The 27182-nt window shown below is 41.7% G+C and overlaps 2 protein-coding genes and 1 long non-coding RNA gene across 6 annotated transcripts in view; all 3 read left to right on the forward strand.

Moving 5' to 3' along the window:
- Window positions 1-1174, forward strand: part of RPS6KA2 (ribosomal protein S6 kinase A2) — a 304496-nt gene extending 303322 nt beyond the window's left edge. For all 4 annotated transcript variants that reach the window (XM_077347780.1, XM_077347797.1, XM_077347789.1 and 1 more), the window contains 2 exons: window positions 73-210; window positions 998-1174. In XM_077347780.1, the coding sequence (XP_077203895.1) occupies window positions 73-210; window positions 998-1123 (264 nt within the window). In that variant the 3' untranslated portion in view covers window positions 1124-1174. The remainder of the gene's footprint in view (window positions 1-72; window positions 211-997) is intronic.
- A 10058-nt stretch (window positions 1175-11232) lies between these two features.
- Window positions 11233-18154, forward strand: LOC143842541 (uncharacterized). Its single transcript, XR_013233174.1, has 3 exons — window positions 11233-11279; window positions 15517-16168; window positions 18031-18154. It is a non-coding gene; the product is annotated as an uncharacterized LOC143842541 (long non-coding RNA).
- Window positions 18155-19095: 941 nt separating this feature from the next.
- On the forward strand, window positions 19096-27139 carry MPC1 (mitochondrial pyruvate carrier 1). Its single transcript, XM_077347799.1, has 5 exons — window positions 19096-19417; window positions 22370-22373; window positions 24057-24153; window positions 25877-26009; window positions 26143-27139. Exons 1-5 carry the CDS (start codon window positions 19347-19349, stop codon window positions 26159-26161), a joined length of 324 nt encoding a protein of 107 aa, XP_077203914.1. The 5' UTR covers window positions 19096-19346; the 3' UTR covers window positions 26162-27139.
- The last annotated feature ends 43 nt before the right edge of the window (window positions 27140-27182 follow it).

The following is a 27182-nucleotide window of genomic DNA, read 5'->3' on the forward strand; positions in this document are numbered from 1 at the left end:
ATATTTTCAACCTGGAATCACATTTGAACGTAATCAAGTTTTCCCTTGCTTTCTGCAATCCCTTTTTAACAGGATATTGTATCCAAGATGCTTCATGTAGACCCCCATCAGCGCTTAACAGCAGCCCAAGTTGTAAGACACCCATGGATAGTAAACAGGGAATATCTTTCACAAAATCAGCTCAGCAGACAGGATGTTCACCTCGTAAAAGTAAGTAGAAATCAGCTCTTTTGTATGTTTGCACTTAGAAAAGGTCAGTGATCATCATTGGTGACTCCAACAAAATTCAATGAGTATAGCTGTTATTTCATTCACCAGTTTAACAACTTTTCATTCTGGTACACTGAACTGATAGTGTGTGCATTTGTAATGCTAGATTTTGTTGGCAGGGACCAGCTGAAGCTGATTTGGGACTTACAGGATTTGAATACAAAGGAGTCACTGATTATTTTATTATTATTATTATTATTATTATTATTATTATTATTATTATTATTATTATTATTATTATTTAAATTTCTAGCCAGCCACTCCCAAAAGGCTTGTGGCAGGTTACAACAGTGCATAAAAATCCCCAATAAAATTACCACTAAAAACAGTCCAAAAACTATACAATAAAATACACCATAGTCCATGCACAAAGTATCCAAGATATACAGCAGTAAAAACAATCAACTCCCAGCTAATAACATCCCAGGAGTGGACACCCCTTATTTGCTAGCACACGTTTGGGAACCAACAAATCAGTCACAAATCAGTATATATTAACTCGCTTTACACATTAACTTTCTAGTCGCTGTTTGCGATCATGCACATAGCAAATTGCTCTGGTGTCCCACAGCCAAAGCCCCTAGGACAGCAGTAGATAGCAAAAAGCTTTTCATCCCATTATTTGTCTTGTTTTAGATACTCCCTTTTCAATCACCTGTTGGGAAATAGGGAATGAAGATGCATGAAGGAGTAGTTTTTAAATGTCACGTGTATTTTTATTCTACAGGGCGCAATGGCAGCCACCTACTTTGCTTTAAACCAAACTCCTCAGGCACCAAGACTGGAACCTGTATTATCCTCCAATCTAGCCCAGCGGAGGGGGATGAAACGACTGACCTCAACAAGGTTGTAGTGATCCCAAAGAATGTCTGGCATTAAAAAAACAACAACAACCTTACATTGATTTGAGATGATGATCTAGATTACTAATTTTGCGGGATAATTGACATGTAAACTGCTAGAACTAGCAGAACTGCTCCAGGAGGCAAAGTTATCCTTTGCTTTTGGGGCTTTGTTTTTATTTTTTACATCACCACCAAGATCCCAAGTTAGCAGCTACTCAAAAACGTGCCAATTTTTCACTTGCTGTATTTCTCTTTATTTATGTATAAATTGTTCAGGTCTTGTTCCCACTATACCCCTTCTCTTTTTCCCAAAATGCTATTTTTGAAATAATTTATGTGCTCTTTATGACCACATTTTATAAACATTTTTGGGGGTACAGAGGTCAATTATACCAGCATATGTGTCAGAGTTGTATTGGCACAGCTAGTCCATTTGTGCAACTAACCATCCTCAGCTGCAGGGAAGTTCATCTCCAAAAAGGTGAAAACAATGAAACATACAACATTACAAAATCAGGGGCCTGCTAAGTGTGACTTCAAGTGAAGTGAAAACAAAGTGCTGTATTAGCACTTGTTCTGCTTATCAAAAAAGTGCTTGCATGTGGAGAGAGTGATGAGGGTTGCATGTTCAGAGCCTACACATATACACTGAAATATGCATAGGTTTCTGTTCCCGCAGTCTGTATCTTGGACAAATACAGGGTATGGATCCCATGTGCCAGATTCTATTGGTATTCAGCTTACATCAAGAAGATTCCAGGCAAATGGGATCGCCAGATATATGTAGATTAGGGACGTGGACAGAGGGCACAACCCCATTCTTCACATTCAGGTTTAATCAGATGAATAGCCCTAAACAGGGCTGAAGTTGGTATATTATGTTACAAACTCTCCCACCATCATCTAATTGAGATTTTTCTTTGCCTGATTCCTTTTGAAATAAGAGTTCATAATGCCAGGCTGTCATTTATGATGAAATCATCTCGTCCCCAGTTGGCAGCAGAGAAAGAAGCTGTCATTGGAGAAAGTTCAGAAAGCAAAGTCTACAGTATTTCCCAGGGTCAAAACAAACAGGCTTATTGTGGTGTCTTTCATTGTCCATTCTGGCTTCTGTTGAGCACAAGCGGAGGGCAAAATGGGTCAACCACTTCCTGATAACATTGATGGCAAAGTTATTGCTGGTCAGTCAACCCAGCACAGACCTAAGTCGTTTGCAGTGGGTGGGCTTTCAGAGTACTCCATGCTGCAATGTAGAGTAGTAATTATTTTTAGCACTTTATTTTATTTTTCAAAATGGATTTTGGCATCTTTTGAAATTTTACAGAAGAAATCAGCACACTATGTTCATTTCCTCTTATGGGGAAAACCTATGAAGACAGAATATCTTATCCTAGAGATGAAATTTGTCTTGCTGAGAAATTAGGCCATTCCATTGCTAACTGAAGCAAGAGAAAAGATGTTGCATTTGCTACTGTTGTGTGCTTCTTACAGTTTGTTTCTTTGTTCACCTTAATGTTATATAAGTTATTTCATGTTATTTTGTCCTGACTTTAAAAAAATCTATTTAATGTTATGTTTTTATGTGCTGTGCACGCAAGACTGCCCCAGGGCAGCTATTCTCCTGACGTTTGTTTTTTAGAATAAACCAATGCTGTGAAACTTGTAAGATGAATGAAGTAGCTAAAGCATGATCAGGGTCAGGATAAGTGTATGATATCCATGACAGCTCTCGAGCACCTGTCATGCTTTTTGTGTAGCCAGAGAAAACAAGAATAGCGAGGGGTGCCCTCTTATCTTTACCTACCCATTCAAATAGAGCAGCTCGGCATCAAGATCTCTGGCTACATAACTGTTGGGACATTTTAACTAGTGACTAGAAAACTGCTTCCTCCATTTTTTGCGCTTGCCTATTTTCATAACACCTCCTCTACCAGAAGTAAATTTGTCCTGTGTGAATAGAACACATAACCCATTGTTAAAAAACAAAATACAAGATATTATGTTTCATTAATGCAGGTTACTTACTGGTTCAGATCCAGAGTAGTGATGGCAATTGGAGGTAATATTAATATGATTGGATGTAACATATACTTTTGGAATACATGTGAATGTTGTGAAAGAGTCACACACACACAAACTCCTTACTGCTACATTAAGGTGCACGTGTCAGTTACTCCAATGGAAGGGATTTTGTGCCAGGTGCTCAGCTGATACAAAACAGTTCCTGGTTCATTGTCTGGTACGCTGTTTCACAGTTGGGTTCAAAGAACTGCAAGAAGTTTGATAGTGGGATGGACACTTCCCAGTCCCTTTAGCTTCCTGCAACACTCCCCATGCCACCCAAACGCAGCTCCTGAAGGTCAGAAGACCCTTAGGAATATTGTGGCTTGTAGCACATGGAGCAACTGTTCCAATGGAAAATCCAAAAAATGGATAGAGGATTTCCTTCTGCTAGTGCCTTCCACTTGAAGGGAACCTTCAAATCAAACCATCAGTAATCTTTGAATGTAAATCAACCAACATATTATTGTTGCTACAGTGCCATCATTACAACAGATTTGAATAAAACTGCTCTTCGTTTCTTTTCAAAAATGCCCTTATCTGTAATGCAGTGTGCAGGAATGTTGCTGGGCAACTTAATCTCCATCATGTAACATGCCTAAGCACACTTTAAAACTAGTTGTACAAGTATTTCAGGTATAAACAGAACTATGGGTCTTTGTCTCAGTATGTTTGTTCCTTCCATAGGGTAGAACATAGTGATAGGATGGCTGTCTTTCACAAAGAAAAAAGTACAGCACCTGGCCACTGCTGAACTATACATGTATTGCAGTTGATATAGTGCCATATCAAAATGTAGGTGGCACAGTTACAAATCACAGCTCTGCTTAAAAAACAAAACAAAAAAAACACTGCTCTCAACCCTGAAAAGATGTGATGTGTTAAAGATCAAAATGAACCACAACTAACTTGATTCCCATTGGATTTAAGCGCTACTTATCTTCTTGAGATTAGAACCACTCAATTTGGGTCCTTGTGGGGAAATTCTTACATTCTAGGATCTTCTCACTGTCTGACTGACAATGAAAGGGTTCCTGTCTTGTGAAAGGAAGATAGAGCGACTTAAGATAGGACAGATTAATATAATTTGTTTTCCTGCTCATAGAATAAGGCATTGGCTCTTTTATTTATATACTAGTGGCGAAACCCACTTTAAAAGTGGGCTGGAGGCAGCATTCCCCCCCCCTCCGTGCTCTCACTGGCCATCATCGGCATGAGGTGGTAAAGAGCAGCAGAGCCTCAGCTGGGTGGTGGGCTACTTGTACTGCCATTGTTGGCGAGGAGGAGGCAGGTGAGATGCAGCAGGCAAGATGCTCCATGCAATCCTTGCTGGCAGCTGGGAAAGGCAGATGCCTCATCCATGGAGGCCCCACAGACCCCTGCCACCTCCTGGCCACTGGTGGGGGATGGGAAGGCCAGGCTGCCGTTTGCAGAGAAGGCAGCCACCCAGCCCAGCCTCCGCTGCCACTGAGGAGTTGGGGGAGGTTGGAGGTGGCATGTTCAAGGGTGCAGGAGCATTTCCCATGGGTCCCTTGTGTTGAGGACAGTGGGGAAGGCATTGGGGAGGCCACTCAGCATGGCAGCGGGCTGGGGAGGGTGTGGTGTTCTGGAACTCACTGACTCCTCAGATAAGTTTAACACACTGAGGATGTACTAAGTAAAATAAGGGCATCTTAATCTGCCTAGTTTGTTTTGCTTAATAAAATTATACTAGCCATTTTCTGTCAGGTCATCCAGAAATGGTGGCTGTTTTATTTTGGTGATCATGTAATTTCAATCTGTGCCCCTCCCACATACCAGTTGGAAGGTTTGATTCTCAAGACCACAGTCCTAGCTCCACAGTAATCACTGAAATTCAGTCACAGTGATTTCAAAAGAGTAGATGGACACTGGAACTTTCAGTCCTACAGGCAGGTTTATGTTGAAAATGGAAGTGCCTAATAAATATGGCTTTAGCCATATTTTATAACAGATCTTCATAGCCCAGGTGTAAAAACTTGCCCTGTAGCGGCAGAATTTAGCAATCACGTCTTAACGTGAAGTGAAAACTCATCTTTACATACTCAACTTTAATTACTAATCTCCCTGACACCCTTCCTAGTGCAATGCTATTTTGCACAAGGACAACTGAGTTAGGTTTTTTCTTTAGTTCATTTGTTTTTTATTTCACTTGTTTTCTAACAATTCTTTTCTTTGCCATCAAGTTATGGCTGTCTTATAGCAACTCTGTAGGGCAAGGTTCACAGCCAGGGATCCATAGGAAAAAAGGAGGGGGTCCACGGCCTTTCCCCTACTGCTGTAATAGACTCAACCACAAGCTATTGAATCAAACACGTCCATTGCTGCCCCTCCAACCCACCAGAGCATGAATTCTCTTGTGGTTTCTCCACCAGGGAGTGGGTGGATCCTGCACACCTACTTCCACCTTAAACTGCCTCCTGTCTCACTCCTCCTCAAGCATGCCTGTTTATGTGGGTAGTGATTTTACTTCCAGTGACATGCCAATCCTGGGAGACATGGCAAGGTGGTGTAGCCAGCTGACATCACTTTCAGAGCTCCTGAAAGCCTGAAAAATTATTTCAGGGGCTTCTCCATGGTCAAAATTATTTCAGGGGCTTCTCCATAGTCAGGGGCTTTTCCATGGTTGAAAAAGGCTGCTGTAGGGTTTTTACGGCAAGAGACATTCAGAGCCATTCCGCACAGATTCATTGTAGCAGGAGTGTGGCAAATTGTAATCGCTACTAAAATGCTCGTTTGATTGACGGCCAGGGGAGGGACAAAGCTTGGCAAATATTGCTTCCTGGATAGCGATTTTTGCCAAGACAGGAAACCCGTGGGAAACTATTGAAACGCAACTGGATTCCACTACAAAGGCAGGTATGCATAACGGCAAATTCCACTATTTAAAATGGCGTTTTTTCATTCCGAAACCAATTTGCAACATTGATCCTGGTGCGGAATGGCCCTCAGAATTAGTTTACCACCAGTGCCTGGCTCTGTATAGAGACCCTAGTATTCCTTGGTAGTCTCCTATCCAAATACTGACCAGGACCAATCCTGCTTAGCTTCTGATATCAGGCAAGATCAGGCTGGCCTGGGTTATCTAGGTCAGGATTTTTAAAGGTTATAGAGCACTTAATAAATAATGGTGATTCAAAATTCACATGAGTTAAACCACTAACCTTAAAACATTTGTGGCTCTTTCGAGCACTATTTTCCATGTTTCAGGAACATAGCCAAGACACTTGTTCAGTGGACTTTTGACTATCAAATGTTTCCAAGCCTCCCTGAAGTGCAGACATCATGCCAGGGATGGAAATAAACATGCTCAGATGTGGCCACAGAGCAAGTTCCACTAGATGCATGTCAATTGACATTGTCTTCTTGGAAAGCAAAAGAGGGACTGGCAGTTTCTTTCTCAGAAGGAGAACCTTCTGAGATGGCATTCATAAGAGATCTAATACTTTTACCTTCTGCACCTGTGCCCCCTTGGCCTTTTTCTCCCTTTGATGGAGTTCCTAGAATCTCAGATCTTTCTGAAGAAAGTCTCAGCTGAAACAGATTTTTCCCCCTTTTATCCCCTTTTATCCCCTCCAACTAGTTTGGCTAGTTAACATCTCGGGTTCCTTTCTTAAATTTCAGATTCCTACTCTTTGTAGTAGTAAGCAAGCAGTACAGGCTTGGCCTGGGCCCTCCAGCTGCAGGCACGAGCAATCAACAGCATCTTGGCTCCTAGATAACTAGGTACTACTTGGCATTGACTGAGGATTGTTTTGGCAACTTGACCCCAGTTGTAGGTACAAGTTATTGAAATGGATAAAATCTAATCTTCCCTCATGACACAGTCTCTTCCATTACAGAAGGTGATACATTCCACAGTGAGTTTTGGAAGTGCTAAGTACTATAGGAAGTGGGACTTCATGATCAGCATGGAGAGGTAGGCAGTATAAAGCATATTGCCAATCTTGATATTCCTCTGATTCTGACAACTCTACATTAACTGTTATGGGAAATCCAGCATCATCCATGCCTTCGGCATCTGCTAGTACTCCCAGAGATTTTGATTGTGCTCTCCCCATTTCTGCTCAACCCCAGCTAGAACAGGTTCTGCTTTTTCTTTATTGGGAATCAGACCTGTTGCCACTCCTTCAGTATAACTGAATGGGTGAGCCAATCTAACTGCCTTACTTGGCCACAAAACAGCTTTTCAAACAGGTTAAAGAACTGTGGTCATTCCAATAGTGTCTTCTCTCCATCTTTTCCTACAAGCATGGGAAGGCTGCATAAGACTGTGCTGTTCAGGAAAACATTTAGGTTAGCCAGCAGTAACCACAACAGCCTTCTCTTTCTTGTACTGGCTTCCTGTTTTTATCGTGTGGCTAATTTTACCGTGGGTAGAAAAGTAGGCTACAATTGTTATAAATCAATAAATCAGCCACTAAGACAGCAAATCTCTCCATAAGACTCCTAAACTTGAAAAAGTTCCAGAGAGAAGCATGTCTTCTCAAACATGTCAGATTTGCAAAGGCAAAAAAACATGGGGATATTTTTGTATTAATTAAAGTACTGCTACCGCACTTTGGAGACATATAAAATGAAGCACAGTGTGGAGTGATAGGCTCACTGCTGTAGAACAACCCTTCTCAGAATGTCCTCCTCCCAGCTGAGAAGAGAATGTTGGTTCTACCATGAACCTTCTCTGTGAAAACATGACACTTTGGCCCTAACTGGGACTTCCATCAGCTTTTTTCAAATCTTGGTATTTTCCCTTCTGCCAGAACAAATTAGAATCTTCATTAATACCTTTCCTGTTTTCCTAGTTCTTTCCCCTATTGGAAGAAATATTTTCCTTAAGAATTGCATTTTTTTCTGTTAGGGTATTTTTATTGTTGTAGCTTTCCTTGTAGTACTTTCAGTAGAAGCTAAATGCCTCTACAAGTGGATCTGCCTGGGTAGAAGGAACATTCCCATCAAGATGAGCAGGTCATTCCTAGGCAGAGGATCACAATTCTATAAATCCCTCTATAAGAAGACCCACAGATTCCGGATGCCGGTCATACACTTTCTTGTCAAACAGGTGTGACATGCCTTAAAGATTGAAACCATCATAGTACAACCTGACCCACAGTAACAGTGGCACACATTTTTAGTGTGATGGGCTTATTTGGGCACACATTCTTGGTGTGATAGCCTTTTTCGGGTTATTGATGGCTAACACATTAGTTTTTCCACATCATCGTACAGTGCTTTTAAAGTACCATGCTCCATGTTTAGTTTGTTTTGTTTTTGTTAAGTCCTACGTGTGTGAACTGTTTGATCTGAAATGTCTATGCTGTACTGTTTCATGTTTGAAAGGGGCTGCCAGCATACCAATATTTATTATATGTACTTGAGTAATTTTTAAAAAATGAACCTGGGTTAATGAAGTGTAATTTTTATAGCACAATGGTTATTTTGGGACTTTGTACCTCGTTGGTCACAAGTTTTTAGAGAAGCTTCTTGATCCTATGTTTTGTGCACTGTGTTGACTGCTGCTGCTTCTACAGCTGCCGAGTGAATGGCAATTGTGCAATTGTCTGGACTGATCTTCAGAAGTCTACATGTCTGCGCTGAGGGATGCTGGCAGGCAAAAGGGATTGTGTTTTTTTCAACAGGGCAAGAGTTTACTGTGACAGGTTCCCGGGAAGGAACCCCAGTATTGGCCTTCATCTGTACTTGTTTCTTTATAAAGAAATAAAAATGAAAATGACTGTACATAACTCGCAGAGTTCATTGAGCCTCCTCCTCTACCCCCCCCCCCAAACCCTTGCCTGTACTCCCTGGGCTGCCAAGAATGAAGTCCTCCTTGGCTCTGGCTCACAGCGCTTTCATCCTGGCCACAGGCCTGAGTTCCACATGGCTCCACCTGTGGCCCCTTCAAACAAAAGGCAGGACAAGTCCTCACTATTCCCCATGGGGCAGGGGCCACCCCTTTCTCTGGATACCAAGGACATGTCAGACAGCTGCCCTTGTTTCCAGAAGCTCCACCCATAGGAGTAGCATCCACAAGTGCTGGCCTGGGGGTGGTCATCCTGGCTGTGTTAGCTGCCTTCCACATAGCCATGGCCACAGTCCAAACCCTCTGAGTGCATTATTTCCCACATTGCCTTGTCCTGGCCTCTGCCTCGCCATCTCTTCCGCGGCCTGTGTTGCACTGGAGCCTAGCAGAATACACTTGTTTGTGGAGATTGTAGTATGTCAGAAGTGGATTATTTAACCAGTTCTCACATCAGTTTGAAATGTTAAAGCAGGCACACAGCGATGCTTTCCAGAATATCCACAAAGTTAAATTGTCAAATGAATCAGCTCTTAAGGGATAAGATCATTGGTATACCATATCCCGAGAATGAAATACTAAGGTCTGTATGATCAGCTCTTGAGTCCTACTGCTGCACAGAGACATCTGCTGCCCTCTAGTGTTCTCTTTATTCTCAAACATATGTTAATTGGCATTTATTTATTTATTTTATTTATATAAATTTATATACCACCCTCCTCCGAAGGCTCAGGATGGTTTACAGGGAACCGGAAACAGGTACAGATAACATGACAACAGCAATAACAATACAGCAACAATAACCCCAACATGATAACAGCAATAATAATATGATAGAACTGCAAAGGATCCTCAGCTCAACTCTTACTGGGACCCAGTGCGTTAGGCAGATTAGTGGCGGTCATCATAGGAGGCGGGGGGGCTGAGGGCGAATTGGAAGCAATGGTCCAGGTCCACCTCAACCAAATGCCTGGTAGAGGCCCTTTTGCAGCCCCTGTGGAACTGTTTGGGTACCATCGGGGCCCTGATCTCCTCTGGGAGCTCGTTCCACCACGTGGGGGCCAGAATGGAGAAAGCTCTGGCCCTGGTTGAGGTCAAGCGGGCTTCTTTGGGGCCAGGGACCACCAGGAGGTTGGAGGTAGTAGAGCGCAAGGCTCTTTGAGGAGTGTAGGTGGAGAGGCGGTCTCTCAGGTATACTGAGCCCAGACCGCCTATGGCCTTAAAGGTGATAACCAACACCTTAAGCCTGATCTGGAATTCAACTGGAAGCCAGCACAGCTGCTGGAGGATGGGCTGAATGTGGGACCTCAGAGGTGTTGCTGTGAGGACCCTGGCAACCGCGTTCTGGACCAACTGTAGTTTCAGGATCAAGGATAAGGTTTATGATCAGATTTAAGACAAAAGTCACTAGAAAAAAGAAATGGCACGAGAACTAAATAAAGGTAAAGCAATTTTGGAAGCAAATGCCACCATCTTGGTATGAGAGCTAGCTGCAGCCTCTAATCTGGGGAACCAGGTTTGATTCTCCACTCTTTCACATGCAGCTAGCTGGGTGACCTTGGGCCAGTTACATTTCTCTCAGAGCTTTCTCAGCCCCACCTCACAGGGTGTCTGTTGTGGAAGGAAGAAGGGTAGGTGATTGTAAGTTGCTTTGAGACTCCTTCAGGTAGTAAGAAGCAGGGTACAAAAAAACTAGCTGTCAAATAAACTTTCAAAGGTGAGAGAAAACAGCAAGAAGGCCATAAATAGCTGCTGCAATCTTTAAACCGTTCCTGCGGAGCGGTATAAATAAAACAGTAAGTGCAAGCTGGGAGGAGAAAGGGGTGGGCTGAGTCTGTGATAAAAACAGTCCGTGATAAAAACTGTCGCTCCGGGGCCAAGTGGAAAGGTCAGCCCCATGGCATTCTTGTTAAAATATTCACAATAGAAGAGTTCTTCCATTGGCTGACAAATGAATAATATCCCAACTGGTTTGCACATGATCTGCAGGAAGACTTGGCAGGTATAGCTATACTTGATCAGCTGTCTGTCACTTTCCCTTTGACCCCAGCTATTTGGAAAGGACCTTGGTGCTCAGTTTTCAGGTTGGTCTTCCAGGGCAGTCACTGTTTACTTAGATTTATTTATTTGGAAACGGCATATTTGGCTTGTCAGGAAAGTAGACCAAAGGTGAAATGGGGGTGGGGGGGGGATGGGCCAAAGAGTTATTTGCCTCTACCCCAATTCAAACATCCAATGGATCAGCAACTGGGATGTGCTGAGTGAGCCTCAAGGAATGCCTACCTTGGGTATGTTTTATTCTTTTGTTTTCAAAAACTCCAGTCATAGCAAGAAGAGTTTCCCTGGCATTCAGTTGTCTTAACAGAGAAGAACTGCCCTGGACAGAGATAGGAGCCCGGCTTGAACCTGCCTATCGCATGTTTATAGCCTGCAAAATGTAATTCCCAAAGCCAAGGGAGGAAATGCTGATTTTTATTATCTCTAAGAAAGATAACAGCTGTTTGCCTGCTTTAGGAGAGGCTAAAAGTCAGGTGAAAAGGTAGCAGTACCTGGGTTAGAAATAATCTTTCCAAGATAAATGTTCCTTTTATACTTTTGAAACTGAAATCTTTGAAGAGTCGGTAAATAGCTTGAAAAGACAGCAGTATTTGTTATTCCAGTGCTCTCCCAGTAGTGACATTAAAAGAAAATAAATTTATCTTTAAGCGAGGAAGATCTTAGCAACGCTACTGGGGACCATGGTGACACCCTAACACCAACCAATCATGAAGCAGTATGCCTGCTTCATACGTAAGCTAGCTGACTGACCATCATTTCCCCCATTCCCCTCCTATCAGGTCATGCCACCATCCTGCTTGCTTCTTTACTCAGACGGACCTTATTAGGCAGCTCCCCTCCAGCCCGTCTGTTTTATGCAACCTAACTGCACATTTTGCCACACCAACAGTGATCATGGGAATTGTTAGCCCTACAGACACTCCTCCCACTCCCCACGCCTCATTTTGCTGGAACAAAAGTAGCCGGACAATGGGAGATTTAGGGTGGTGCCACCAAAGTATTTTCTTTCCCTTAGAGACGCTTGAACTTTGACGTTCGCCTGTAGGGAAAGACAACTCTTACTGAGGCAATCCTCGCCTTCCCCATGCAGTGTGTTACAGGTGAACTCTTTCCACAGTAACCATTTGTGTGGCTGTATGTGGCCAGGCTGTGAACCAGGAAAGGAAAAAATGGCCATAAAAATTTGGCCTTCAAAAGTAAATATGTGGCTGTGTACAGCAAAAGCTTTATCAGCATGAAGTTTTATGGGCATAGAAAGCCTTACTCAGTAACTATGTGTCTTGTGATACTACCACATGTATCAGAACATGCTATACACAATCAATATATGTATATGTATACACAATATATGTAATTGCCATTTTGTCTGAATCAGGCAATGCACATATATTCTAGCTTCTGTACATGCAAATGTGTACCTAGGTTCCAATGGCAATGTACCAAGGCCTGAATAGATATGTGTTGTCCCATTCAAACAAAGTGGTGATTGCGTGTAATGGTAGATCAAGATGGGGAGCCGTGTTAGCCTGTCTGTACCAACAGAAAAGAACAAGAGTCCCCTAGCACCTTATAAACTAACAGAATTTGTGGCAGGGTATGAGATTTTCTGAGTCACTGCTCACTTCTTCAAGTAATTTCAGCAGTGATTCACAAAAACTCATACCCTGCCACAAATTTTGTTAGTCTATAAGGTGCTACTGCCTTTCTACCCAATGGGGACCCAAAGCGGATTATATTGTTCTCTTCTCCATTTTTCCTCACAACAACCCTCTGAGGTAGGTTAAACTGAGAGTGTGACTGGCTCAAGGGATACCCACAAGTGGGGATTCAAACCCAGATCTCCCAGACACTACACCAACACTCTTAACCACTCCACCACACAGGCTCACATGTCCTGTAAAGACTTCCTCCCTTTCATACCTTGTGTCTTCTATGTGGAAACAAGGCAACAGCTTTCGAGGAAGGAACTGTTAAACCACCACGCAACAGCTACATGTATCAGGGGTGGAGAGGAACAGACAAGGCAGACGTTTGCATCAGACAGACTTGGAGGCATGGGGAAAAATTAATTTACCTATATATTGTTCTCGGATCGAGGAGAGGAGATGAGGTTCCTGTTGGGTTCCTGCAGCTGTGGTGGAGGACCTGCAAGAGATCTGAAGAGACATTATCTATAGTCTACTGTATTTGTTTAGACTGTTTGTGCCTTTTTGGAGCAAAGCTCTTTAGCCAGTGTTCTCATCATCAAAGACTCTGCTTGTGTGCTCAAAGTTTGCTCAAGGGGCCAAAGTGATACAGCTCTGTTTTCAGAGATACTGATGTCCTGGCAGGAGTTACTATGCTGCTACGTATGTGCTGTGATTGGCTGCAGATTTCTCAGAATCCTCTACTTCATCATGGCTCCAGTGATGGTGGGAGATGGAGGCCAGTTAGTTTATCCTTCCATTTATTTCAGTGGATGTATTTAAACATACACCACTTTGGGGATACAGTTGGGGCTGAGGTTAAGATATGAATGTGCATAGACTTCTGAGCTCCCTTCCTTTGTCACTTAATTGCTATGTAATTCTGGCCTCCATGCCAGCAAAGTTGTACCTGAGTACCCTTCTACTTTGAGAAAGGAGTTCGGCAAGGCTGTATACTGTCGCCTTGCCTATTTAACTTGTATGCAGAGCACATCATGAGAAATGCGGGATTAGAGGAGTCACAAATTGGGATCAAGATTGCAGGGAGAAATATCAACAACCTCAGATATGCAGATGATACCACTCTAATGGCAGAAAGTGAAGAGGAACTAAAGAGCCTGTTGATGCGGGTGAAGGAGGAGAGTGCAAAAGTTGGCTTGAAACTCAACATCAAGAAAACAAAGATCATGGCATCCGGCCCTCTCAATTCATGGCAAATAGATGGGGAAGAAATGGTGATAGTGACAGATTTTATTTTCCTGGGCTCCAAGATCACTGCAGATGGGGACTGCAGCAAAGAAATTAAAAGACGCTTGCTCCTGGGGAGGAAAGCTATGGCAAATCTAGACAGCATCCTAAAAAGCAGAGACATCACCCTGCCAACAAAAGTGCATTTAGTGAAGGCTATGGTATTCCCAGTTGCAATGTATGGCTGCGAAAGTTGGACCATAAGGAAGGCCGAGCGTCAAAGAATTGAGGCTTTTGAACTCTGGTGCTGGAGAAGACTCTTGCGAGTCCCTTGGACTGCAAGGCGAACAAACCGGTCAGTCCTAGAGGAGATCAGCCCTGACTGCTCTTTAGAAGGCCAGATCCTGAAGATGAAACTCAAATACTTTGGCCACCTCATGAGAAGGAAGGACTCCCTGGAGAAGAGCCTAATGCTGGGAGTGATCGAGGGCAAAAGAAGAAGGGGACGACAGAGAATGAGGTGGCTGGATAGAGTCACTGAAGCAGTAGGTGCAAACTTAAATGGACTCCGGGGAATGGTAGAGGACAGGAAGGCCTGGAGGATCATTGTCCATGGGGTCGCGATGGGTCGGACACGACTTCGCACATAACAACAACAACTCTTCTACTGGTGCTGCAGTGATTGTAAAGCAACACTGAATCACTGGAAGACTCAACATGCCTGTAATCATTCATTCATTCATTCATTCATTCATTCAGTTTATATACTGCCCCTCACTATGACATCATGGGGCAGTGTACATAGAACCAGTAAAGTTGGAGCATACATCAACTGTTTTTTAACAGTATAAACATATCAAAAACAGTCAAAACAGTCATAATGTCAACATCAAAAATGTAATTTAGAAACACTGAAGAATGGCAGTTTGGACCATGAGCTCGGACAACGTTTTAATAGAGTTGCCTGATGGATGTGGTTGCAAGGACGTCTCCTGTTGCTGGTATTCAGCTGAAGGCCTGGAGGAAGGGCTCCATTTTGCAGACCCTACGAAACTGTTTAAGTGGTAAAATCCCAAAAATCCCAGTAGCTTTAGATGTGGGGTGTATGTGGAGGGGGGCTGACAGTTAGTATAGTTCCTTGTGCTATTCATGAGGGAGAGAAATGCAAAAGTTGTAATTCAGGTGACTTGGACACATGTACAGATTCCCTTCTGGAATGGCACTTCCTACCACACTCCTTAAATTTTGGTGCTAATAGCTATAAAATGAAGGACAGTTATTTAAGGTTGCTAACCTACAGGTGTGAAGAGCCTCTTGTGGCGCAGAGTGGTAAGGCAGCCGTCTGAAAGCTTTGCCCATGAGGCTGGGAGTTCAATCCCAGCAGCCGGCTCAAGGTTGACTCAGCCTTCCATCCTTCCGAGGTCGGTAAAATGAGTACCCAGCTTGCTGGGGGGTAAACGGTCATGACTGGGGAAGGCACTGGCAAACCACCCCATATTGAGTCTGCCATGAAAACGCTGGAGGGCGTCACCCCAAGGGTCAGACATGACTCGGTGCTTGCACAGGGGATACCTTTACCTTTTTTAACCTACAGGTGAAGCCTGGAGTTTTCTTGGAATTACAGTATCTCTGGACTACAGGGATTGGTTTGCCTGGAGGAAATGGCAACTTTGGAGGATGGAATGTATGGCATCATATACCTGCTGAGCTCCTTCTCCAAGAGCTGCCCTTAAATTTCTAGGAATTTCCAGTCTGGAGTTGGCAACCCTTACTGAAGTAGGAGAGCTGATTCACAAGAGGAAAGAATATGTGTGGACAAAAACATCTTAAGACATCATTCAGTCATCAGCTGTTGCACACATTATGGATCTGAAAAATCTAGACTTTTCTCATATCTGAACAGATGGATCCAAAAGGATCTCTCCAGACTGGGTAAACCACCAACATAATGGAAAATTTTGGGACAGTAAGTGTTAAATAGCACATAACAGTCTGAAAAATATTTCACGTGTATACTATTTGGCTCTGAAAAAGAGATTTCGAGGTTGTGGTGGACAGAACCCAGTAAACACAGCAAATCACTGGGCAGGGTCAGTGAAAACTGCAGATTCCATGGCAGCAATTCTTAGCAAAATGATTAGATGTAAACAGTCAGGATCAAAAGTTGTTTATATAATTCTTTTCAAAACAGAGGAAGGAAAGTTCTGAATTTATCTAGTACGGCTTTCACAGAGACTGAGAAAAAGGTACGTAACAAAGGGCTCACGTTTGTTCCTTCCAGTAAATATGCTTTTCACACAAGGACTGATTTATTTAAGTTAACAAGACAATTAAAATTAAAATATTATTTTGAAAAATATCATTACAATTCTCAGACTGTAACTTTTAGGGTAAAATCATCTTTCAGTACTGTAATTGATGTTCCAGAAATAACATTTGAAAAGGTGGTTTTGAGGGATCTTAACAAATTAGAAAGCAAACATTATGGTTGCCCTCTTTTATCTTACATGTGACGAGTTTCAGTGTTTAAAAGATTTATAGACAGATCTGAACATTGTGATAAAACCTGTGGATAAGGGTGGTGGTATAGTTATTTTGAATACAATTGATTATGTTAACAAAATTAAGAGACAACTTAATGATGACAAATATTATATTTAGTTATCAACATGTGGATGACATAATAAGAGTAATTAGAATTGTGATCCATGAAGGATTTGGCATGGGATATATTACAAAAATGAAGCATCTTATTTGAAGAACAAATACCCGTGTCCCTCACATACACATCCTTCCTAAAATAATACCAGACATATAATGTATAATGACATATAATATAATATGTAATAATTGGGGTACCCAGTTGGGGTACCCGATTATTTCTCAATCAATGCAATTCATTTTTGGAACCACTATCAAAATTTCATAGGAGAATAAATGCTAAAGAAACTACTTGCAGAGAGGAGTGTGATTGCATCTAGAGGTTATCCTGCATTTGTGATAAAAAGAGCGCGCACTTGGTCTGAAATGCCTCATAGACATGATTTATTTAAATACCAAGCAAGGACCCCCCAAATAAGCTAGCATGTACTTTTGAATACTCAAATCATACTAATAACATTCAAAAATAATATCCAAACACTTGCATTTAGTGGAAGATACACAAGATTGTAAAAATGGGCCATTAATAGCATGGAGAAGAAATCACATTATTGGGGAGACGGTCAACAAACTGGAGATTAATGTCGAGGAAACTTTAAGAAACTTTAAGAAATCTACCTAATGGCAACTTTCAGTGCAGCTCATGTGCTGTGTGTAGGTTTATGACACCACTTCAGGAATTCATTAACCCGGGCAATGGTTACGTTATTAAAATTAATGGCTTCATTAACTTTGTCAAAAAACATCATATACTGTATCAGATGTCCGTGTGACATGATTAATATTGGATTTAGTACCCACCCCCTCAAGATAAGAATTCAAGAGCATCAGTCCCGATTATGTAACAAAGTAAGCGAATGTAAGCCAATGGTCAGCCATTTCATGGAAATGAATTATACACTGAAGGAATTGAAGTTCTTCGACCTTGAGCAAGTTACAGCCATTAAAAATCATAGGGTGGACATTCAAAGGCTGCTGCATCAACGAGAGTGTTTTTATATATTTTCCCTTGATTCATTACATCCACAAGGCTTAATATTACACCGGAACTTGCATGTTTTTATGTGAATGTACTTCTTTAAGGGCTCAAGGCTGGAGTGCACCTGCTGTTTGAGAACTCTGCATAAAACTAGGTCATTTTATAAACCCTATTTGGGGCTTTGATCCCCACTATGTTGCAGAGCCTATGGCCAATTTATACTGTAATATTTGATCTCTAAGGTAAATGTAAAAATTATACTTTAATATATACTTTGATTGTTTAAAAAGTGTGATAACACTTTTTCTAAGTAAATATGATTTATACCTGTAGGTTGCAGGAATTTGGGATTTTGGTAAAGTTGAAGTGTCCTCATTGAAATACATATAGAGGTAGGGTATTATTATTGTATATTATTTAATATATTAATATATAATTTATAATGATTATTATTATTTTATGATTTAGGTTCAAGCCACTGAAGAAAAATTGCTTTTGAAAACGGATTAACTTATCTGGATATCATTCTGGCTTTGTCCACCTCAAATATATTATAATACAATAAAATAAGGACACAGTCTATATTTGAAATAGATTTATGCTTATTTGGAATGCCATTTTGGTTGGTCAATTTCTTCTTTTTGGTGCATACACAGACCAACTTGCCTTCTACGCTTTGTCTTGGGTCAGTGAACAACATGACCAGTATTACATACAATAAAATTCATGAACAATTAACAATAAAATTAACAGTTAAAACCATAGGACCATTTGAGGACTGTAAATTCCAGCAGCCAGCAACTACATATCAGCTTCAGGGCCCCTCCATGGTGGGGAGGGGGGATTTTATATCTATTTCACCAGCAACACTTACTGTTTTGTTAAAGAATACTGCTTGTCTTCCTGTGGATATCAAAGGTCAGCCTCTGTATACTTTGACACTGACTGACTGACAGCAGGTGTAGCATAGTGCCTGCTGTTTCAGACTGTGACTGTTCCCACAGCTTCTGCACCCATCAAGCTTCCCACGTGATGGAGAGTCAGTCACGCTCCCAGCCTAGCCTACCTGACAGGATTATGGCACGGGAGAGTTCAGCAGAGTTGTGCAGATACCTTTCCCCAAGTAATCAAGAAATAGTATGCGCTGCCCGGACGCCTGGGAAGGGACAGGCTAAGAAATAGCTGAAAGTCTTTATTGTTTTGGAGCCCTGACCTTGAACCCTCCGAAGAATTCTGAGAAGTGGCCTTTTAATAGCCGTCGCTTGGCGCCCAGAGGGAAAAGGTTGCCCAGCCTGCCCGCCCGGGCTTCGGCCGCTCTCTTTCCCCTTGACGATCAGACCGAACGCAAAGGGGGTGGCACAACGGGACGCAAGACCATCAGTCCCGCCAATAGGGAGCCCGCGGCTCTCGTGTGCAACCAATAGCAGCTCGAGATGCGCAGTTCCACCCTGACGCAAGAGACACCGCCTGACAAGAGGGGGTTTTTTTTTGGGGGGGGGGGAGGCTTCAAGATTTGTGACGTACGTCCCCCTTGCAGTCGAGGGTGCCGCCCGCCCTTTACGACACACCTCCTTCCTCTGCCCTCGGTTGAAGGGCGCGGTAGCTCGGGGCCAATGGGCTGCGGGGTTGCCATGGGGACGGCGGCGCTGCCGTAAAGAAGAAGCCGGGGCCGGTCGTGAAGAGGACGCTTGTCCCCGGCGGGGTTTGTCATTGACGGTGGCGGCGGCGGCGGTGTTGCTCTTTCTCGGCCGCTCCCGCACAGCCCCCTCCCCCCGCTCTCTGCCATGGCGGCGGCGCTGGCTCGCAAGGCCGCGGACTATTTGCGCAGCAAAGACTTCAGGGACTATCTCATGAGGTGGGGACGGGGTTGCCCGCCTGCGCTCCGGGGCCGGGCCGGGCGAGGGGGCTGAGGGCGCTTCTCCGTCACAGCCTCAGGCACGCGGGTCGGGTCGGGTCTCCAATGCGGGCTTTTCCGGGCGAGGGCTCCTGCCGCCTGGTGAGCTCCGTAGCGGTTAGAGGGGGCGAGAGAGGCTGCCCGAGGGTGGAGGCCTGTGTGTGAGAGAGAGAGCGAGAGCGAGTGAGGAGCCCGCTGGTCTGGGTAACTTCCTTCCCCCCCCCTCCTCCTCCTCCCCGGGACAGAGAGCGGATCCCCGGGGCGAGACAGACTTCGCTCGTTCCCGGATCCTCCGCTGCTCCCGTCTGCTTCGGCCCGTCGTGATTGCTTCAGGGTAGAGACACTGGGTCAAGAGTATTGCCCTGTTTTCAAAATAGCAGAGCTCCTGTTCTGCGTGGGGTGGGAGTAGTCGCAAATATCACCCTATAGTGGTACCTATTCGTGCGCTGTCGCACCTGTCCACGTGTCTCCCTGATGAGTGGATTTGCAGAAAAGTTTGCAATCACAAAAGGATCTGTTCAGCTTCTCTATCTCAAACCAGCCAAAAAGTGTAGTTGTATTGCCTGTCCTGAAATCGGTATGTGCCCGGTCAGGCTGAAGGAGGGATGAAACATTTCCCTTTAAAACAGAAGCTCCAAAAGGGCAGGCAGTGTTGCAGAGGTTAAAACTGCACCTGCTGAATGCTGTCTGGGAGTAGATGCTGGAAGATCTGTGATTGGATTCTCTTAATATCCTTTGAGGCCTGCAGGTGGTCGATTTGGATTGGAGCTACACAAAGCTACACTGCCTGACAGTGACTAGCCAGAACTATTTTGTTTGTATTGTTACAGCTGTTAAATAATATAACCGGGACAGAAAACTATATTTTCCCATTAAATAATTAGTTTCAGTTCTATTCATACAGTTTCAACTAACAAAACCTCCCTTCACCCTGTAGCTGATGTTGAATAAAACTAGTGGTGTAAGTGGTAGCTGATTACTGAATATTAATGTTAGGCATTTGGTTCTGTTAATTGTAAGTTTCGTTTTATGCATGTGGTAACATGCTACTGAGAAAGAACTTACACAATTACTGTGTCAGTGTTACTATTGCACAAAATGGAAACAGCTTGCACAGTAGAGGCCTCTTCCACTCACTCGGAATGGCATTTCACTTAGTGAACTAGCATTTCAGTTTATAACAGTACAAATTGCCTTTGTTTTATTTTCTGCTGTGTTACTTGCTTTGCCTGTTACTAAGACTTCCTAGCTAGTGTAGTAGAAATTTGCTTCAACTACCGACCTACCTTTAAAAGTAAGTCTCTGGGATCTTAGATGCAGGACCACCAGTTTCTTAAATCTTCTTGCTTCAGAACTGGAAATATTCTAAGTTCAAACATCTGTTAATTAGCCATATGGGGAATTTAAACCAAAATCTAATTGAAAAGGCATATTTCAGTGTTTGGCACAAGAGGCTTGCATGGGGTTCTTAGGTTATCTATCCTATAGGTTAGCGATCCCCAACCTGTGGGCCGCAGACCACATGTGGTCCTTTGACTAATTGGAGGTGGGCCCCGAAGGATGCCTTCTCCCCCCCCCCCCCCGGCCCTTTACTTCATCCCCCCCAGCCCTTTACAACACACTTCATTGTTGTGGCGTGTCTGTATCTTATTTTGAAGGGATGTTTAAACATTACCATAGCGATCAGAGAGCGTTAGGGCAGTGGTTGAGAGTAGAGGAGTAAACTACCCCCCCACCAGGCCTCAGTAAAAGGCGTTGAGTGGTCCCCGGTGATAAAAAGGTTGTGGACCACTGCTATAGGTAACACACTTCATTCTGGTATCTCTCAGACTTGAATTGATTAGACTGTCTACTTCCCCCCTTTAAAAAACAACAACATAATTTCCCCCCCCCCCCATTCCTGTTCATTTCGTTCTTCATCTGAAGCTAGGCTGCTTTTTATGTGTCCTGGGTTTACTTTTCTCACACCTTCCTGGATTATTTTTTCAGTCTCCTAGCAATGTGCAATTTAACATTCCTGAGCATGATTGTAGAACAAAGCTCATGCTATGAAAATGTATAGCATTGCAGATATATCTGTAAAAGGATAGTTCCAGAAATTTGACCTGTGCACTTGCCCACCCCATACCAGAACTAGTTATTGATGATTTATTTATTTATTTATTTATTTAGATTTATATACCGCCCTCCCCGAAGGCTCAGTAAATGTAAATGAACAACCAACTTCACTAAAACTTCTCTGCCTGGTTACTTTGAGGTAATTCATACTGCAGGAGACAAGGCAAGCCTGTAGTAACAAAACCAAGCAGCAGTTAAGTTCACCTTTATTATTATTTTATTATTACTATTATATATTTGTATCTTGCCTCCTCAATCTTCACTAGTCACAGAAGAGTTTCAAATGAGACATAATAATGGTTCCCTCTCTGCTCCTGTAGATAAATAGGGCAACAGAAGCAATGGTCCATAAGATTTATTCAGCAAGCACTTTACATTTTTAGAGGGTTCTGCATGGGGGGAATGCATGTTGGGAAGGAGGCTTTTAAATGGACCTAGGTCCATTTAAATGCCTCCCCCCCCCCCTGTGCAGACTTAGCAGCTTCTTATCTTAATGTAATGGTTTTGATTAGGTAAAGTTAGTGACAGTAAATTCTTTCGAAGTCAGTGGGTCTTAAGTAAGTTGTGACTGATTTAAGTCTCGTAGGTTTCAACAGAAACATTACTGCTGCCATTATGTGGCTCGGGATAATAATGCTTGATTAAAACCTTTTTTTAAACATAAAACTCAACTGCTTTTAGCAATTGGTGGTTTGGAGATTAATGATTTATCACAATTTATTGTATTAAGGTTAATTTCTGTCTTCTCTTTCATGTATCTACTTGAATGATGAATCATGGCCACTTATAAAATAGTACGGTAAGCAATTATTTGCTCTCTTTCAAACACTTCTGAGTGTTTTCTAGCATAGTTACAAACAGTGCTCGAATCCTGATGGAGTTTATCTATTTTATTTATAATTTAATTTATATCCCGCCTCTCTTGACTGTCATCTCAAGGCGGCTTACAATGATAAAACAATATACCCCATAAAATTCATAAACTATTAAAATCTACAATTGCATACAACAATATTTGACAACATAAATCCCCAGATGACGGTAAAAAACAGCAGCTACCCTCAGTTAAACTACTGCTTTTTTCCAGGGAGATGAATAAAACACTCATTCTTTTGCTCTGTTTGCATTTTGCACCACGTCAACCTTACTTGAGAGACCTTCAGTGTATGTTACCTGAAAAATATATTGGAAGACTTTCTTCACAGCTATTGACTTGTGAAGAAAACAACTTCTAAATGTCTGGCCATTACAATTTTTTGTAACATTCTGCCTCTACTACTGATTGCTTCGCTAAAGATAACAACTGCTTTGTGTATTAAAGGGATAGCACTTGGCTTCTGTAGGAAAACAAATCTAGAAACACTTTTGTCCCACTAGGAGGATATTTATTTTTATTTGTTATACTTTGTATACAGCCACTCCCTTTAAGAAAGGCTCGAAGTGGTTTTCCTCTTTTACCCAGGCTCAGGCTGCCCCCAGAACTCTCCAGAGTAACTCTATATTATAGCTTTACCAGAAAGCCAAGAGGTCAGTAGCCTCACTGGCCTCTTCTAGGAGGCTATTTTCACAGACATGGGGCAGTCGCTGAAATAGCCTGAGCTTGGTCTATGCAGAATATGCCTTATATAAATGTGGAAGTAACAATAGATGTTGTGTGCAAGAACTGTGCCAATTAACAAGAAATTTTATATTGATGCGGGAAGCTTACTTTCCTTGTTTCCTGATCTCAAAATTAAAAATCTACTGCAAGCATATTGCATGTAGCTTGTGTACCAAAGGGAGTAAGTCTGTTTTCACAGTTGCACAAGTGGTGAAAGAGACTGATTTCCATTGGCAGCAAAACACTACAGCCAATTATTGTAATTAGATAAAATTTATTTTGTCCTTTGCATGAATAAGCAGGTCTTTTTTTGAAAACATTATCTATTCTAGTAGATGAATAATCCAGTTAAAGTTAACACAACTTAATCTACTTAAAATAATATTTTACGCAAAAGTTTTCTGTCCTGTATATTTGGAAAAAAGTCTTTTCACTAATGCCCTTTCAGATTAGTAACTTCTGTTTTTATGAAGATGTTCAGTTTGGTAATGTAGCACAACACATTGTTTTGGCATAAACAGTGGTCTGTGGACTGTAAAACAGTAGTAGAAGATCCTAGGTTTAGTTGCCAGTAAACTGAAAGGATCTTGCAACAACTAGTACCTAATTGGATGATTAGTCATCTGACTTGGTATAATACAGCTTCATGTATTAACATTTTCCTCCAGGACAAAAAGATTATCATACTATGTTAATATGTAATGATATATGGAGAAAAGAACCCTTTTGTAGGCATGTTTCTTTTAGTATATAAGAAAGGCAGCTTTGTTCAAGCCCAAAGATGGCATGTATTCAACACTACATGTACTTAGCAGTACTGATATAGAATAATAAATATGAACAAACTGGAGGATAAATTTCCTTTTCTTATTTTTCTTAAAGCACTTCTGGGGGCCAGTAGCCAACTGGGGGCTTCCTATTGCTGCTATAAATGACATGAAGAAATCACCAGAGATCATCAGTGGTCGAATGACATTTGGTAAGTAGTGAAATTTGGCTAAAGCAGTTTTCTATTGTCCCATCAAAGTTACTGAAACATGCATGCCACGTTTAATGGTTCAGTTTTGCATGCAGTCTAGCCCAAACATTAGGAAGTCATTGAAGCGGTGCCCAGGGTATTCTTCATTACTCTAACAAGTAGAAACAATATTGGGTTTAGATAGAAAATGTCTAAAACCATGGCAGGAATTCAGTGACATGGTTTGTGAGCGCAAGGAAGAAAGGGTGTTTGGACTTGTCTTTTATGAACAATTTCACCGTATTCTGCATTTGTTTTGAGAGGGAGGAATAGAGTTCCAAAAACATTATGCTATGATGTAACAGTGTGCTGTTCAAAGGTTGAAAATTTAATTGAGCTTGGGCAGGGTCTCTAGTAACAGGAAACCATTACACCGTTTTCTAGGCGAAAGAAATGACAATTGAAAGTATAATTTTCAAAATATGGTTGAATATTAGTTTTTTAAAATTCCCAATAATCATTTTAGGGATCCCAGATTAGTTGGGATTACAACCTATTGTGTTTAGTTTACTGAAACTAGGATACTGCTAGGTAATCTTTGCATCATTTAAGGTAGCCTTCCCACCCCTTCCAGGTGCATCACTGGCCATTGCGATGGAACAGGTTGACCTGTCTATATATGCTCATATCACCCATAAAAGTTTAACAAATCTAAAAAAATATTAACAAATAATTAATTCCCACCCATTCAGGAAACCCCAGGGTTTCAGGAACCCCTGGCTGAAAAAGCCTGATTTAGAGTACTGTGTTAATACTTAGCTTTGCTTCACTTCTGTTTTTAGATTTCAGATTGGTTCTTCAACCCTCATCCTATTGTATGTCCCATCCTGCCAATTATAGTGACATTTTGTGTAATCCACCTTAAAGTGAGAACGATGGGTGATGAATAACATAAACAGGGCCTGTAACTACAAGGAATTATCTGAGACTAAGTAATAAGCTGGCTGGATGTAATGCAGTATTTGGTACTAAGAATTAGATCTGGCTATATAATGTTCCTACAGTGATTTACTTACGTTAGCTTGGTGTTGTGTGGCCAGCTTGGTGTAGTGATTAGGAGCACCAACTTCTAATCTGGCAAGCCAGGTTTGATTCTCCACTCCTTCACATGCAGCCAGCTGGGTGACCTTGGGCTTGCTACAGCACTGATAAAGCTGTTCTGACTGAGCAGTAATATCTGGGCTCTTTCAGCCTCACCTACCTCACAGGGTGTCTGTTGTGGGGAGAGGAAAGGGAAGCCGCTTTGAGCCTCCAGGTAAAGAAAAGCAGCATATAAGAACCAACTCTTTTTATTCTTATCCATGTATGAAATTAAAAATATGGAACACAAAGTATTCTTTTGGTCTTCTCCGGTGCTATTAGAGGCGCTCAGCTTTCTAGTTACTCAGATTTTAAGAGAATTTCTTATTGAATAGGAAGAAATCTTTGGCTGTCCAGGAATGGAAAATGAGATAAATGTAATCGCATTTTGGCAATTCTGACGATTAAGCAGTAATTCTGTTATTAATGTAACTGATCTTAATTGGTCTGTAAAATTCATTTGAACATATGAAATTGCAAAATAGAGATATATCTGCATTGAGTTGAGGCTAGTTTTAAATGTTTTAAAATACTATTTGCAGAAATTGTGGGAAATTATGTCAGGTTCCTCAGGCCACTAACTTGTTTGTTTTTACTTGTATAGCACTTTGCTGTTATTCACTGACATTCATGAGGTTTGCATACAAGGTACAGCCCAGGAACTGGTTGCTGTTTGCTTGCCACTTTACCAATGAAGGTGCACAACTTATCCAAGGAGGGAGACTGATCAAGTACAAGTGAGTAAAGATGAGAATCTGGCATTACAGTTGGGGAGACATTCACAAGAACTTTATCCCATGCTTTTTCTTTATAAGCCATATTTGTTAGTACTTTTACTGACTCTGTTCTGCTCTTATTTTTTCTTGGCAGTCTTCAAAAAAAGGACTGAGTATCTATTTAGCAGAGAAAAAACCAAGGTGCTCCCCTTCACATATGACAACTGATGAAGGTCTTTGCCAACCAGAATTGCTGTGTCTCCTGTTGCATTCCCATTGTTATGAACACATTAATGCCAACAGTTAACATCATCCATGCACTAAATTTTGTAACATGCCTTTTCAAAAGTACTTAAAAGTTGAAAATGTCACGTTGAACAATTTGCCTTATAAGTACTACATTTTTATTTTTCTATTTATTAAATTCTTCAATTCATATGCACATCAGTTTGTTTGTGAAGGATAAGGTCTGCTTTTTGTAACAAAAAGCTGCAAAAACCTGCAACTGGAATAATTTGTTTAGTTTGTTAAAACATGTGAAATCAGTGTGTATTTGGCAGTAGGTGTACAGATTCAAGAATGGAGGTTCTGTCTCAAGTGCTTGGAATTGCCCTACATGCATTCAGAAATATCCATTCCTGGCTGTTGCTGCAGTTAAAAACATGTAACAGACTGCCAAATCATTAACCTAGCACTTACTGAAAGCAGGTAATTATCAACTAACCACTTTCAGGTTGCTAATATGTATGCTTCAGGTCTACTTCTGGGGATGCAGATGTGGAGGTGTTTAACTTTTAAAATTCTGTCAAAACAGCATTCTGATTTCTTCTTTTCAGAGAACTTGTGTCTTGCGTCATACATAACATACAAAGTACAGAATGTATACATAAATTTTATTTTCAGCACAACAACTTTCAAAGCAGTAAATAATACCAATGAGAAGTTATATGAAAATTTTAATCAAAACTAGTGGCAATAAAATGTTTGAGGGAATTGTGATTTTCAACAGGGTTAATAATATTTAACTTGCATCATTGAATTGTACAGAAAAATATCATTTGTGGAAAGTCTATGAAGGACAGGCTTCCTTATGAGGCCCATTTCAATTATAATGGCCTCTGAATTAATATTAATACATTGGTAAAAATAAACAGGTGTTTTCTCTTCATTTCTAGTAATTTGCTAATTTGAAAA

The sequence above is a fragment of the Paroedura picta genome, chromosome 1, assembly GCF_049243985.1.
Source record: "Paroedura picta isolate Pp20150507F chromosome 1, Ppicta_v3.0, whole genome shotgun sequence".
Taxonomy (NCBI): domain Eukaryota; kingdom Metazoa; phylum Chordata; class Lepidosauria; order Squamata; family Gekkonidae; genus Paroedura; species Paroedura picta.